Source organism: Physeter macrocephalus, chromosome 9, assembly GCF_002837175.3.
Source record: "Physeter macrocephalus isolate SW-GA chromosome 9, ASM283717v5, whole genome shotgun sequence".
Lineage (NCBI taxonomy): Eukaryota > Metazoa > Chordata > Mammalia > Artiodactyla > Physeteridae > Physeter > Physeter macrocephalus.
The window spans coordinates 35,955,427-35,971,426 of record NC_041222.1 but is presented as its reverse complement, the minus strand read 5'-3'; the positions used below and the strand labels follow the sequence as shown (position 1 = coordinate 35,971,426).

The 16,000-nt window shown below is 42.3% G+C and overlaps 1 protein-coding gene across 2 annotated transcripts in view; it reads left to right on the top strand.

Annotated features, from left to right (window-relative positions):
• The window catches only part of PCSK5 (proprotein convertase subtilisin/kexin type 5), a 470,026-nt gene that overhangs the window by 435,158 nt on the left and 18,868 nt on the right, over nucleotides 1-16,000 (top strand). For both annotated transcript variants that reach the window (XM_007130098.4, XM_055087125.1), the window contains 5 exons: nucleotides 1,045-1,128; nucleotides 2,376-2,571; nucleotides 10,655-10,872; nucleotides 11,926-12,162; nucleotides 15,092-15,322. In XM_007130098.4, the coding sequence (XP_007130160.1) occupies nucleotides 1,045-1,128; nucleotides 2,376-2,571; nucleotides 10,655-10,872; nucleotides 11,926-12,162; nucleotides 15,092-15,322 (966 nt within the window). The remainder of the gene's footprint in view (nucleotides 1-1,044; nucleotides 1,129-2,375; nucleotides 2,572-10,654; nucleotides 10,873-11,925; nucleotides 12,163-15,091; nucleotides 15,323-16,000) is intronic.

Below are 16,000 nucleotides of genomic sequence, written 5' to 3'. Positions count from 1 at the left end.
GAAGGGGGAGGGAGGGAGGAAGGGAGGGAGGGAGAAGGGGGGGAAGGGAGGAAGGAAGGAAGGAAGGAGGGAGGGAGGGAGGGAGGGAGGGAGAATGGTAAGATGCCAACAATAACAACTAACTGAACTTCAGGGTCATTCATATGACACATTCTGAGCTAGAACTTCTTTTTCTAATTTTCCCCCGTGTGAGCCATGCTGATTCCTAGGCAATTACTGAAATTTAGTCAAGATCTCTATGTATATTGATTGAGTGATGTTACTGAGGCTGTTCTGTATGTCTGCACAACTGCCCAGTGGAGTTGCTGCCTTCCTGGAAAAGCCTGCCCAGCAAATGGTCATGCGGGAAGAGAGGGGAAACAGCTCGCATGTTTCCCAGGTTAATGGCATATTAACCTGGAATGGCCTGCCCACCACCTGACCAGCCAGAAAGCTCTCGAGTGCCTCTGCTATATTGATGTTTAACAATGACTGGGGACAATTTTAAGAGGAGATCAATTTAGGCTGCATCCCACAGTGGCTGCTCTGAAGAACACAGAGACCCAAACATTGACCAACCGTGAAATCTGGTTCCAAAGAACAACAACAAAAAAGGCACGATGAATTCTCAGTTATCATTGTGGAGTGAAGAGACGTGGTCATCTAAGAATCCTGGGGAAATAAGTGATTACTTTTGACGCAAAAACTCCTGCATGCATACACACAACCACACACTCCCTTACCCCACACATTTTTTAAATATGAAAGAAGTAAAATTTGTTAGTTCAAATATCCCCTTAGTACTTAAGGCTATCCTGTCTTAATAGGATAGTCTGCAAAGAAAGTCTTGATAATCAATTGTCAATGACAGAGTAAGAAAAGAATAAAATAAATGAAGTCCACATGGTAGGCAGTGGGTGGTGCAAAGATGTAGCCAATGTCAACCTGAAGGGATTCTATTTGGGGTGAAAAGGGAAATGAGATTACCTATGAGATCTTTTCCAACACTGCAGTGCTCTGAGCCTGTTCAAAAGAGACAGACTTCTTGTTTCTTTCCCTACACAGACCTCTTGGGAAGTTACCAGCCTTGTCATTCTTCTTGCAAAACCTGCCATGGATCTGCAACCCTGTGCACTTCATGTCCAAAAGGTGAGTGTGGCGTGCGACAGAAGGAAGCAGTGGCAAAGTCGATTTGCTGTAAATCATGTACGTGAGCATCTCTGTGTAAGGGGTTTGCAGGACTTGACCTAGTCCCGTCACATGTTGCCATCACAGTAGCTACTCTGGAGAAACACAGGGACCTAAACACTGACCTATAATAAAAACTGGCTTTCAAGGGACCAGAACAAAAAAGAAAAGAAATGTTTCTTTTCCAAAAGCACGATGAAGTTAGTGATTGATTTGGCCACAGAGTTTGTTAGGGTCTCTGGGTGTCTGACATTTCTAGAGGTTCCATTGTTCTTTTAAAGTGCATTAGCTGAAACAAGAGAATTAAGGTGGAGAATCTAGGCGGGGATAAAGAGTCTACCTGCTATTTTTCTTCATTTTTGGTACTGAATTTAGGGGAGAAAAAAAAAAACAAGCACAACATAACAGCTCCACAAATTAATTGCTTCATCATCTATAAAAACACATCAGAAATAAGTTCCCTGAATTAGGAGGACAGTTTATTAACATGGTACGTTAGGAATTAAGAATTTAAGAATCACTATTAAAGTGATCATTACGTTGAAATGTGCAATGTTAATAGTGAGATGAGATGCAAAAACAACAGAACTTAAAATGACAGGTGTGCCATGTTCCTACTCCTACGGTATATAGAAGTCAACACACAAAAATTTATGGAGTTTTCTTGGAATTTTGGAATTCAGGGTGATCTTTAAATTGCTTTCTTTAAAAATAATGTTATCTTATTTATTTTCCATTAAAACTAAATAGATGGACTGTCCGTTAAAGGTGGAGTTGGGTGGAAGGGTTGCTACTATGTTAGTGTCCTAACAGGATAGGCTTTGGGAAGCAGAATAGACTCCATCAAGCTGTGCGTGTATAACTGCCTCACACCAGGAAGGTCTTAATAGACAAAGTTCTTAAGACAAAGGTCTCAATAGATGGACCACCTGGGCAAAGGGAAGCCCCATGGTGACCCGTAGCAATATCAATAGGAAAGTCAAAGAAACAAGCCTGTGGTCAATTTCCTTTCTAGAGCTTTAACTCATCTTGGAAGACTTAGCATCACTAATACATATTTTGGTACTCCTGATATAAGTGTTCCGATACTCAGGTCTTTGGAGCAGTTAAAAACGCTGTCAGGAGCGTCAGTTCTCTGCGTGGATGCGTGTGCTGTTAGATTAGACACACGATGACCGTCTGACCTGCCTTCTTCCCTGGGTTTCTAGGCACCTATCTGTTGGCTCAGACCTGCGTCCCATCCTGTCCCCAAGGCATGTGGCCCTCAGTGAGGAGTGACAGCTGTGAGAACTGTACAGAGGACTGTGCCTCTTGCTCTGGAGCCAATCTTTGCAAAAAGTGCCAAACGCAGCCAGACCACCCCCTCTTCCTCCACCAAGGCAGGTGCTTCACCAGGTGCCCTGAGTAAGTTTTCCTCTTCCTTTCACTTGCTACTTGTGTTCGCTCTCCTGCAGTACTTTGGGGGCAATTCCTTCCCATTCGCCAAAGACCTCTTCTATTCCTTGGTTAGAGCACCTACATCCGCCTCCCTTCTCGACTGTCTGACAACACTGTCCGCCACAGCAGCCAAAGCTTACACAAGGCCAGATGCACGCTTCTCCCTTGTGACCATGAGATGTATATATTTTTACCTTAATGAAAATATGTTTATTTTTTACCTTGTATTTATGATCCAACAGTTGTCAGGGTTTTGTTTTTTTTTTCCATCACAAAAGTGAGGCTGTGATAGGCTGTGGAACACACGGACCTCTTCTACATGTTGAAAGTGAGGTATGAATCACAGATAATAAATAAAGAGTAATACCTGCCTAGTTATTTATTGGTTCCTCATGGCTTCCTTGGTCCCCTGGTTTACAATTCCTTTACTCTTCCTACCAATGGTCCTGCCTCCAGGATTTACCTAAATGGGAAGTGGAAATAGCAAATGGAAAAGTTCATCAGGAAAATTTCAGTGACAAGCAGCAGAAATGTCAAAGAGCATGACAGAAAATATGGGGTGTATTAATGCATACAATAAAAAGTTTGGAAATCTAGTATTGATTATTTCAGTGGCCAACGCTTCATTAGAAACCCACAATCTTTCCATTTTGCTCTTGTGCCTTCCTCAGCTTGTCCTCCCCCGAGCCCACGTTGTCTGTCCATCCCCAACTGCACCACCCCATAATGCAACAACCTGAGACAGAAAAGGGTGCCTTTCTCCTTCTTTATCTCTTTTTAAGAGGAGAGAAAACTTCCTCAGACTTCCCTTCACATCTCATCAGCCAGAATGCGTCACTAACATCTTCCTAAACTGATCGCTGGCAAGGAGAATGGACAGGTAAGGATTGATGTAGGTTGAACAACATTCGCCCCTGAACACCCACAAAAATCACAACACCGACAGCCAGGAAGAGTGGAGAGAGGGAGGCAAGAAATGAGTTTGGGGAAGCAGCCTACAACATCTGAAGGAACTAGAAATTTTATTTGCCCGCTGCTTAAAAGAACTTCATGAGAAAAACAACACCTATTTTCTAGTGACCTGTTTGTATCTGTTACTGAGATTGATCCTGTTGGGTCCAAATATAAGTCATGGTACTGACACTCAAAAAGCATCCAATCTAGTGTAGAAGCCAAATGTATCCAATTCAATTCTACAGATACATATTTAGCACCTACTGGATGTAAGAATTGATATTGGAAGCTAAGATCAAGTGAAGGAAGTCTGAGCTTACAACAGGCTTACAATCCAGTAGGGAAGGTTACATCAATCAATGTCATACTTCTCAGGTCCTTAATACACAAAGGGCTAAAAGATTCCAAGGAAAAAGAAACCATTTAAAAACAGCTACTTACTGAGAGCTTGCAATATCTAGGCACTGCACTAAGGGTTTCAAATGCACCATCCTATTAATCCTAACAAGAATCTTCTTATCCAGATACAGTTGACCCTTGAACAACACAGGTTTGAACTGTGAGGTTCCACTTACACGCAGATGTTTTTCTTCAGTAAATACATTACTATACAATCCATGGTTGATTGAATCCACAGATGCAGAACCATGGATATAAAGGGCCAACTATGGGAATTGAGCATCCATGGATTTTGGTATTCATGTCTGGTCCTGGAACCAATCTCCTGCAGATACTGAGGGACACTATATCATTATTTCCCCCCATTTTGTGGGTGAGGAAAGGGGTAGCACGCCCAACATCACACTGCTAATACATGGCACAGTCAGGATTTCAACCCAAATCTTTCTAGCACTGAAGTTCATGTGCTTAACCATTGCACTATGCCACATTTTCATCCAACTGGGTTTCTTTTTTCTTTCTTTATAACAGCTTTATTGAGATATAATTCACATACCACACCATTCACCCACATAAAGTGTACAATGCAATGGTTTTTAGTATAGTCAGAGAGTTGTGCAACCATCACCACAATTGATTTTAAGATACTTCCATCCCCCCCCAAAGAAAACTCTATACCCTTTTAGCAGTTACTCTCAATTTCCCACAGCCCTAAGCAACCACTAATTTACTTTGTCTCTATAGATTTGCCTATTCTTGAACATTTTATATAAATAATATAGAATGTGACCTTTTGTGACTGACTTCTTTTATTCAGCATCATATTTTCAAGGTTCCTCCCCGGTTGGGTATTTGAGAAGAGGCTTAATGGTGAAAGGGTCGGGGTAAGAGAACCCAGCCCAGCAGGGAGAAAGGAGTATGAGGGAAGACTGAGTCAGGAAACACCCAGCTCTACTTCCCCAGCCACCATGCTTCAGCCTCAGCAAAGTTAGCAAAGATATTCTACAACAGAGGTGAAGGTCAGAAATCTACTTACCAAAGTCAATCATTGCTTCCTTATTAACCTTTATCATGGTGGGACTGAACTGCTTGTCATTATCATCACCTTACTTATCTAATCATTACCACCATTTTCCTACTATCTCTTGGATTCTTCAAATGTTCCAGGAATTGAAAATGCATTAAAACGAGGCAGAAAGAGAGGCATTTTGCTTTCATCCAATTAGTTGACCATTCCACACTTTTTTTCTCCAAATCTGGGTTGAGCCACTCAGATTTGGAGGAATAAAAAGAAGCAATGGGACCCTATGCAGATACATGGCAGCCAAGATATTTTCTTTTTCTTTTTTTTTTTTAAGCAATAGGGAAGCTACTAACATGCCCTGAAAATCCTGCAGACTATGGAATCACAAGTATGTGCTTTCCTGTCTTGAATAGGGTGGTCTTATTACTGTGGAGTCCTCCGTCTTTATGTTTACAAAACAACAGGGGAGATAAAGTCTGAGGAACATATAATACCCAGCTTGGCTTGGCAGCTTTGTTTCTCTTTCTGCAAAATTGCCCTTTGGGGTGCGATCCCTCTAAAACAGCAATAAGATTTATAACAGAAACACAACCTGCAAAGAAATGATATCCAGGTATTCAGAATTATTTATAAATCGGCATTAGTGGCCACTGCTTTTTCAAACATGGTATATGTTCATCAAATTAAAAAGCTCGAGTGGTAACATACATCATTACAGTAATTGTTTAAAAGGTAACGCAAAACTTAAAGTGTGCTCAAATTCACCACATATGAACAGATTTGAAGCTCTAGTAGAAGAAAAAATGGTCTTCCTTTAAGTGTTGCTTGTCACTGTCTTAGGTGTTTGTAAAATATAGATAAAGTTCCAGAACCATACAGCTTTTGCATTACATATATTTATCTGGACCGAAAGACTTCAACGTAAAGTACTTTGAATTTAACAATTTAATACATGTGGCCATTTCTTCTCAAAAAAAAAATTTGTCTTCTTAAATAAAAATAATAGTGAAATAAAGCATTAACTAAAAGGTCTTGTAAGTGCAGGGAGAAGACAGGAAGACTAATTACTGGCCAGATCTATGTGGAGAAGGCTGCTTTCATCAAAATGGCTCTCTGAAAAACACATTCTCATGTTGCCTTCTGGCTGCCTCCCATCTGACAAGTTTCTGAGATGGGAAACTTGTATTTTTGAATTAGTAGTTGTCTTCAACAGCTTTGTTTTCTTTTTTTGCTTGAATCTATTCCTTTCATTTCAGCATCTCCTCTGACATCCACTGACTCCCTTATGAGAAGAATCTGAGAAAGCTTTCTTCATGCTGCATTTCTTCAAATTCTGTACTAGAATTGCTCACCTTAAGTGCCCAGCAACTATTCTGCAGAGACCTTGACCAGGCCTAGCACTGAAATTTCCCCAGAAGCCAGGTGATATCATATAGCCCAAAGCCCCCAGCCACTAAACACAGGTTGGTCTTTCCTGCATGGCCAATCCCCACCCTAAAACTACAGACTATGACTGGTCCCACCCTGCGTTATTTTGTTAGCATAAATTCTAAGGTGGTCAGAGGAGCATATAACATTCCTACCACTTGGTAAATTCCAAGAATTTAGAAGTTAGCTAGGGAGAAAGGCTAGACCTCTCTTTGGAGGAGGCCAAATCCCTTGCTACACACAAAGAAATAATGAATCTACCAAATTCTCATTCAGGTAGATGTGATATGTTTAAGAATGCACTAAATTTCTTTAATTTCAAATTTCTCAAATTCAAACTCTTGATGAGCATATAATACATTTCTATCCACTGTCTTATTAAATGCAATTTTAAGAGATTGACTTGTTGGACAAAGTAGTAGTACTGTCTTTGTTCTTCAAGTGTTCTCCATCACGGTCCAAAAAACAACTAAGGATACTAATGAGTAAGGAAGCCTGGCCTTACTTTTCATCTGGATACTATTTAGTTACCCCTCTTCTACCTAGACTTCTTTCTTCTCCAATTTTTCTACTTAAAACTACATTAGAAATGTGACTTTTGTTCACCCCTGTCCTATTTCTTCCTGACACATTCAGTACATTTTTGTTTACTGAATTAATATAAGAAATCAGTGACTGAGTGATTAAATGGATGTGAATGAGTTAGCTAATTAATTAAAACATCAACTAAAAATGCTATATAAGAAGGTTCTTTTATTGGCTTTAGGATTCAAAGAGGACTGTAGTAAATTGAGTTACTTGCTGCAATTCTTCACCCTTCCTTATATCTATGCTCTCTGCCTGTAATGTTGCAGCACTTCCCATGAGTAGCAGAATGGACTTCCCTGACCCTTGACTTTGGTCTGGGTAATTTGATTTGCTTTAGCCAATGGCATGTTAGCAGAAGAGAATCAGAGGCTTAAAATGAAATGTGCTTGCCTGTGTTGACCTGATGAACAGACGGTCAGGTATTTCTCCAGCAATGATGGGTTTATTTGGGATCAGCAGAGAACTGCAATTCAAGGTCTGTGAACATGGTGAGCCACGTGCAAGTTCCTGCACAGCAAAGGAAGGAGAACAATTTTACAGAGAGGAAAAGAAGTTGGGAGGGCTTAGTAAACAAAGAGTTTGTGGCTTTTCATTGGCTGAGTCCTTGCCAGGAAAGAAAAAGAGACTTTCTTCTTCCTCTTCGACTTTGCTATTGTCACAGGGTGTGAGAACTCCCCTTCTGGTCTCCCAACTCTATTTAATTGAGGCTTCTCATTATTTTTTTTACATTTCCCCCTTTTGATCAAGATCACTGATCAAGAATCAGATTTTCTAATTTCAGCAGCTTTTTGTCCTTCAACGTCAGGAAGGACTTTTCCTGGGTGAAATGTCTCATATCAGAGGGAACTGTACAGATTGGAAACCTAGTATGGTCACATTCAAGTAACAAGGAGTGGCAGGAGGGAGAAATCTCCAGCACTTTTTGTCTACAGTCCATATGTTATGAAGATCATAGATATTGGAGTTCATTTGAAGATGTCATCATCAAAGGTTTGGCAACAACTTCCAACAGGTCTAGTCCAGATATCTTGGGAAAGTCGTAGCATCAGATGTCATCTGCTTCAATTCTGGGAAATTTTTACTTTCAGGTCACCAGATGATGTGCAGGTCCAATCAGGGTTCAGTGCTTTCTTTATGTGTGTCCAATGAATCCAAGAGTCTGTTCCTTGGAGTGTGGCAGCACAAGAGTTAGTTAGCAGTATCTAATAGGGACCTTTCCAGCAAGGTTAAAGAGAATTCTTCTGGAGGTATCTTTTCCAAGAGATGAAATCTCCAGTTTGCAAGTTATGATGCTTAAGGTCTTCATCTCCCATGGCCATACTGTGAAAAGATTGCTCCACTAAAGCATGTTTACTTTTAATAGAAGCAATTAGGCCTTTGCAATATTGGTGTATCTCTCCTTTTATCGGTTGAGGGTCAAAATAACTAGGAGCCAAGTTCATTGGGCATCCTGTGACTATCTCAAATGGTGAGAGTTTATGAATTCCAAAAGGAGTGGATATGAGATTTAGAAGTATCAATGGCAATGCTTGTGGCCAAGGTATTTGGAGGGCCTCTACAAATTTTTCCTACTGAGTCTTAATAATGCCATTAGTGTGTTTTACTAAACCAGAGGGCTGAGGGTGGTAAGCACAGTGAAAGTGTTGTAAAACTGGCCAAACAGTACAGACTTGTCTAAGTACCTGATCAATAAAATAGGTTCCTCAATCACAATGAAGTTCAAGAGGAGTTCCAGGCAGGGAAAATGCTTTCCAAAGGATTTAGCCACAGAAAAGGCAGTAGCCTGTCTGCAAGGGAAAGCTTCAGTCCAGAGTGAAAACATACAGACCATAACTAAAACATATTTACATCCATTAGACAGAGGAAGTTTATGTAATCCATTTGCCAGACCTCAAGTGGTCCATCAGGCAGTTTAAAATGTCAGGAAACAGTATGAAGAGGCTTCCCTGGGTTGTAGTTTGGACAAGCGAGAGAAGTGAGGTAAATACTTTTCGTGGCCTTGTTAATGTTTCCCCACCAGTACTGATTCATGAAGGCTATCATTTTGTCATAGACTGAAGGTTTAATGCATGTACAGTGGTGGGGAGTGGGAATTTCAGAGTCTCCAGTAGGACTGGCTTGTTATATGGTCCAAACTAGAGCTTTCTCTTTTGAATCAAACCAACAACTACTGAATTTCCAAATTTGTTTTTCCTTTTCTGAGGCCAACTATTGGGCCTCTCTAGCCATTTTTTTCTAAAGTATCACTTGGGGAAATGATATTAGAAAAATCATTTGGGGAAATGATATTATAAAAATCACTTGGGGAAATGATATTATAAAATATCATTTGGCTGCTATTTGACCCTTTAAGGGCATCATTCCTTGCAAAAGTATCAACAGGATGGTTTCCCCTAGCTTGTAGTTTTGACTTCCAGAGTCAAACTACAAGCCCCAGAATCTTAATAGCTAAAGTGACAGGTAAAGGTATTGTATCCACTGATTCCTGAACATAGGGGCCATTTAAAATTTTATTTCCCCTGGGAGTAAGGAAGCTACCTTGCTTCTACAACGTTCCAAAACCATGCGTTATTCTGAAAGAATATCTCCTATCAGTATAAATATTGGCAGCTTTGTCCTTAGCTAAAGTACAAGCCTGTGTAAGAGCATATAATTCAGCCTGCTGGGGTGAAGTAGCCATAGGTAAAGATGCTGCTTCAACAACATCAAAAGGAGTTGTAATAACATACCCAGCACAATATTTACTATTGTCACCTTGTTAAATAAGACCATCAGTGAACAAGATGTCAGTGTTATCCAATGGAATTTCCTGTAGATCATTATAAGGAATCAGGAGGTGTTCCACCAGCATTAAGCAGTGGTGGGGTATTTCATCAGCGATGGAAGGAAGAAAAGTAGCCAGGTTAAGATTATTATAACATAAAAGAGTTATGTGAGAAGCAGTTAACAAAAAGACTTCATAGGAAGTGTCTGGCTGAGAAATGTTGAATGTGATGAGAATTCAGGAGAGCTTCTACTTCATGAGGAGCAAAAATGGTTAAAGGGGATTCCACAACAATTTTCTCGGTGGCCTTAACAAGAAGGGTAGTGGCTGCAATGGCTCTAAGGCAAGAGGGGTATCCCTATGCCACAGGGTCCAGTTGATGGCTATAATACTCTATGGGTCACAGGTGGTCCCCGTGTTTTAAATGATTCCTCCAAGGGCATTCCCTTCCTTTTCATATACAAAAATTGTATAGGTCATTAAACCTTTTGTTCCTCTTAAAAATATTTTTATCTGTTAAATTTTAAACTGTTTTTAAATTAAAAACATACTAAATTGAATAAAAAGCATTTTCTATTCTAACATAAGTCTCTAACAAAAATGGAAAAACGAATGAAGATTAGGAGATAAAACAGAAAATCAGAAGATAACTAAACTAAATATAAATTAAAAGTTGTTTTCGAACACACCAAATTCACAAGGATAATACCTATGCCTTTCATTTTATTTTTCCAAACTTGATTTTTACCACACTTCCCCAGGAATTCTGATGGATTCATTTTGGTCAACAATAGCCATAGTCCTTCCGTTTTCAGTCCTAATTCTCAGCTGCCAGGTGTGAATCACCGCCCTAGTTGGAAAGCTTCTCCAGTGACTCCCTCTTCTCCCCACAGGGGCTTCTATGCAGAAGATGGCACTTGTGAACGCTGTAGCCCTTCCTGCAGAACATGTGAAGGGAATGCCACCAACTGCCAATCGTGTGAAAGAGGCCTCGTCCTGGACCAGGGGGTGTGCCGGGAAACCTGCCCCGAGAGGCACGTGGCCGTGGAGGGGGTGTGCAAGCACTGCCCAGAGATGTGTCAGGACTGCATCCATGAGAAAACATGCAAAGGTACCTGGGAGCCTCACAGGGGAGAGTGTGGGGACCCACTATCTGAGGGTGGGGTGTCCAAGTAGAACTGGGGGAGCCAGTCTCCCTACCTTTACTGAAACTGACCTCCATGGGTGTCATTGAGGAAACAGGGTGACATAAAGCCTTTCCATGATGGAGTCTGCAAATTAAGACAGACAAGAGCCCCTTTTTTGCACGATTTCTCCCACACATGTACTGGGCAGTTAGAGTGTGGTAAGCACCATCCCAGGTGCTAGAGATACAGAAAAGAACCCAAAGTCTCTGCCTCTTTGAACACAAAATCTCATAGGAGAGACTGATATTAATAAAACACAGAGGTGGCTGGAGAATTTCAACTGTTATAAAAGATACAAAAGAAAATTTCAGGCCACTCTAAGACTCTGAGAGTAGCACTCTGGCTAGGAATTACTTTTCCCTGAAATTATCTCCTAAGAAAGGCTAATTTCCTCTCCAGGACAAGACAGACGCTCTGTCCAATCCAAAGGACTCTCTTGGTGTAACCTCAGAGTTCTCTGGAATTCCTCCCCAAATAAGAGAATAGGCACAAATAAAATAAATACACAATGCATTCTTCATACTGATTAACCATGTATATTTCATTGGTTTACCCTATCAGTGAATGAAAAATTAACTGATCCACGAATTCCTAAACTGCATTTTGTATTAAATAGAGCCTGAGGTGCTCAATACAATTTTAAAAATCTGTTAATACTTTCTGGGTTTTCAGAACAACATGTCCAGCATCTCCATGACTCATGTGCCGTAGCACTACAAGTTTTTGCAATTGAAGGGGCAGATCATTTCAGGATGTGAACCCAGCACCATCTAATTGGGCCACCATATGTGGTCTCCTCTCCCTAGGCAGGGCTTGTGAGACAAGGAGGACAGGCCCTGGGAAGGTGGGAGTGGGGCAAATGTACACCGGGGTCAAATGAGTCAAAGAAATGGGCGATGGGCTAGCCCACTGCATTAGGAATAAATTCCTTTCTGCTGCTCCCCTGGGGGTAACTTAATGCTTTCCTCTGCCCGCAGAGTGCATGCCTGAGTCCTTCCTGTACAAGGATACGTGCCACCAGTCCTGTCCCAGACACTTCTATGCAGATGCGCGCCACTGTGTTCCCTGCCATGAAGACTGTTTGGAGTGCAGTGGCCCCTCCATGGATGACTGTGACCTCTGTGCTGAGGCGTCCTTGGTTCTCTATGATGGGCAGTGTTTGGAGGAGTGTCCAGAAGGAACTTACTTTGAAAAAGAGACTAAGGTTTGCAAAGGTAAAGACTTCCGGGTACATGGCCGAGCACCACATCCCAGGGAACCTACTTGGGATTATGAGTTTCTTCTAAGTAGGTTCTGGGGTTTGCACAGTTCCATCCCAGTCCCAGAGGTGTGGTGTCAGCTCTTTCCCTCCTCCTTAAGGAAGCATATTTTGAATCTGCTCTAGTTTATGATTTATTTTAAATGAATCATTCCTTAGCTTTGATGATGTAACTTATTAGCAATAAATCATGTTGACCCCCCTCACAACGGTAGCTGATCAAAGAGGATTCTCATGTGAAGATTTACAACAGAGATGATGAGCCTTTAAAAGTCACCCAAAATGGAAAATTTTTCTTAAAATTTTAAGCCATTATAGGTTTATAGCAGGATAAGGAAAGCTGTGCCACAGAGGGTTTTCTCCACGCCTCTTGTCTCCCTAAAGCCACCCTCCTCCTCATTACCTGCAGCCTCTCCTGCCCGGGGTCTCCTATTCCCTGTCCCATTTGGCATTTCAACCCCTACACGTTCAAGAAAGGATCTGTTATTATTTATGCTTCCTTATGTTTTAAGTGGGCATGAATTCTTTGCTTCTTATCAGTTGTCAGGGAAAAGAAAAATTAATTAAATATAAATTGCCCATCACTAGAGGAATTCTCAAGCAAGTGAGAGAAGCATTCTTAAGGAAAGGACTTTCCTTTTTCCCCCCAGTTTTATTGAGATATAATTGACATACAGCATTGTATAAGTTTAGAACGCACACTGTGATGATTTAATATATGTATATATTTTGAAATGATGACCACAATAAGGTCAGTTGACACTGACCTTAGTTACCTCTTTTTTTTTTTCTTCTTTGGTGAGAACATTTAAGCTCTATTCCCTCAGCAACTTTCAAGTACACAATACATTATCGTTAACTACAATCGCAGGATTCACTCCAACAAGGCAGCCAGTGGTAGTTTAGCCCCTTATGCTGCCACCAAGCAAACACGAGATAGATATCCAGAGGCAGCCCCCTAACCACAGTGAGAGCTTGAGTGTGAACTCACGCGGCAGGAGAAACCTTGGGCCACCCACATCCTAGAACGTACTCAGGGAAATGTTTTTGGTCAAACATGAAGATGCAGTGCACTCCTATAGCCTTTCTGCTCTAGCCTTACAATCTGCATATAACTTTTTATGTCTTACGTAAAGCACGGCTTAGTGTCAATGTCCCACTTGACTGTGTGTGAAAGAACGTTGACTTGAAGATGGGCGGCTGTGCCTGTGTAGCAGAGGGGGCGGGAGTGAACATGTGAGGAGGCTGCAAACCTGTGGGTCAGTTTCCATGAGTGGTTTAAAGACTCAGCCACAGGCCTGCAGGGCCATCTTGCCTGTACTAGGGCAGGAACCGAGGATCAACTTTTGGCCTTTCTCTGGTGTTCCATAATAAAAGTAATCTGCCATATAGAGGACTTTACAAGTTCAGAGTACATTTACTTAGTTTACCTGGTTTAATTTTCTCACTGAGAAAGGCCTCTGGTCCTCATCCCTGGTTGCCCATGAGAACCACACAGGGAGCTTTAGAAAACACAGATGCCCGAGCTCAGGCCAGCTCAGCTGTTGGGAATTAACCTGAGGTCTCTCCCTGCAATGCTGTTTCTCCTTCCATCAGTCCCAAGGGAGGCGGAGGGAAGCTGGTACTGGAAGAAACAGGGCAACAAGCTGACCTTCCAGAGAAGAAACAAAGGACCTGACCTGAAAATTAAGATTTGGGTTGGTGTAGAGAAGCTTCTAGAACCAAGCCATCTCCAAGCAGGATCTCCTCTAAGAAACACAAAGAATGGGATCCATTCTGATCACCCTGAATTTCTCCCTACGAGATAACATAGACAGGTCTAAGAACACCTCACCTTTCCCAAGGCGCTGGGGCAGAAATGGCCAAGAGCTCTTGTTAAGGTCCTGGGTTCATCTCCTCACCCTGCCCTTTCCCAGCCTAGTGACTTAGCACCTCCAGCCTCAATGTCCTGATCTAGATACACTGAGAAGATAACAATCACAATAATAATACCATGCATCTATTCATCCAGGCAATGCTTACTGGGGGCCTACTATGTGCTGGGTGCTCTTCCAGGCCTAGGGCACAGCAGGGAACAATACAGACAGAATCCTGCCCTCATGGAGCTGACACTCAATTGGGGAAGACAGACTCTAAAGAAGCCAAGTCAAAAGGAAAAATAAGGCAGGAAAGGGGGGCAGGAAGTTGGGCAGGAGGGAGTCGAAATTAGAGAGAAGGCAGCCTGGAAGAGATCATTGAGAAAGGGAGGGGAAAAAAAAATACTCACACAGGGAACAAACTACTCACATAGAGGATTCCCAGCAGAGGGAACGGCATCTGCTAAACCCCCGAGGTGAGAGTCACTTGTCCTCATTTCGTTTGTCTAACAAATATTTACTGAGTGCCAATGTTATATGCCAGGCCCTCTCATAGGCACTGTGCATTCCTAAATGCCTATAAAAAAGGTCTTTTGTATCAAGAGGTACTTACAACACATATCAACAGTTGTTATGTTAGTAATAAGCTCAAATTACTGGGCGGTCAGTGGAGAACCACAGCAGAGGAATTACAGTGGTGAGAAGCCCACAGACTAGTGCGTGGCTGTGCTGCGACAGGGTTGCTTCTTCTTATCACGTTGCAGTTTGGGTAACTATGGGGGCTCTTACCACTAGCTCTGAGGTGGCTACTGCAGGAAGGGGCTCTCTGGGGAATCCCAGGGAAAGTGAAGCAGCCATGTTTTCCTCATCTTGTAACAAGAATGCTCCAGCCTAGAGCCGATCTCCTGGCCCAGAGCCTAGAAAACTCCGAGGAAGGAAGGTGAGCACACTTTCCAGGGGAACTGCTTCCCTCAAGGGGCACCCTGACCCTCTCTCACTCTCCGTCTGCTGTCCCCACCCCGCCCGCAGACTGCCACAAGTCCTGCCGGACCTGCTCGTCCTCGGGGACCTGCACGACGTGTCAAGAAGGCCTGAGGGTGAACAACCACGGAGGCTGTGTGCCTCACACTGAATGCGCCGCCCTGGAGTACTGGGATGAGGAGGCCCTGACCTGCCAGGCCTGTCATGCCAAGTGCTTCCACTGCACGGGACCCTCGGAGGACCAGTGTCACAGCTGCCTGCGGGACAGACTCCTTCTCAGTGAGTTACCTTTCCTCTGAGGACGGGTTTGTCTTTCCCTCCATCTGGGAAACTACCTTGCACAACGTGTGGCGCCCAGTAGAAACTGGCGTCTTTCTAATTTTTCACTTTGTAGTTGGAAAATTTTCAAGCCTACAGAAAAGATGCAAGAGGAAAAACAGTACAAAGAGCCCCGCACACATGCCCTTTACCCATTTGCCCCGTTGGCCTTATCGTTTACTTGCTCTCACTCTCTCGCTCTCGATGTATACGCATACGTAATTCGCAATATATATTTTTTAACCACGTGAGGATATGTTACATACATCATGGCCTCTTTCCCACAAATACTTTAACACAAGCATACCTTGGAAATATTGTGGGTTCGGTTCCAGACCACTGCAATGAAATGAATATGGCAGTAAAGCGTGTCACACAAACTCTTTGGTTTCCCAGTACACATAAACATTATGTTTACATTATACTGTAGCCTGTTAAGTGTGCAATGGCATCATGTCAAAGAAAAAAAATCAATTTACATACCTTAATTAAAAAATACTTTTTTGCTAAAAAATGCTAACTATCATCTAACAACTCAAGGATGCCACAGATCTTCACTTCATATAAAAACTCACTAACGGGCTTCCCTGGTGGCGCAGTGGTTGAGAGTCCGCCTGCCGATGCAGGGGACGCGGGTTT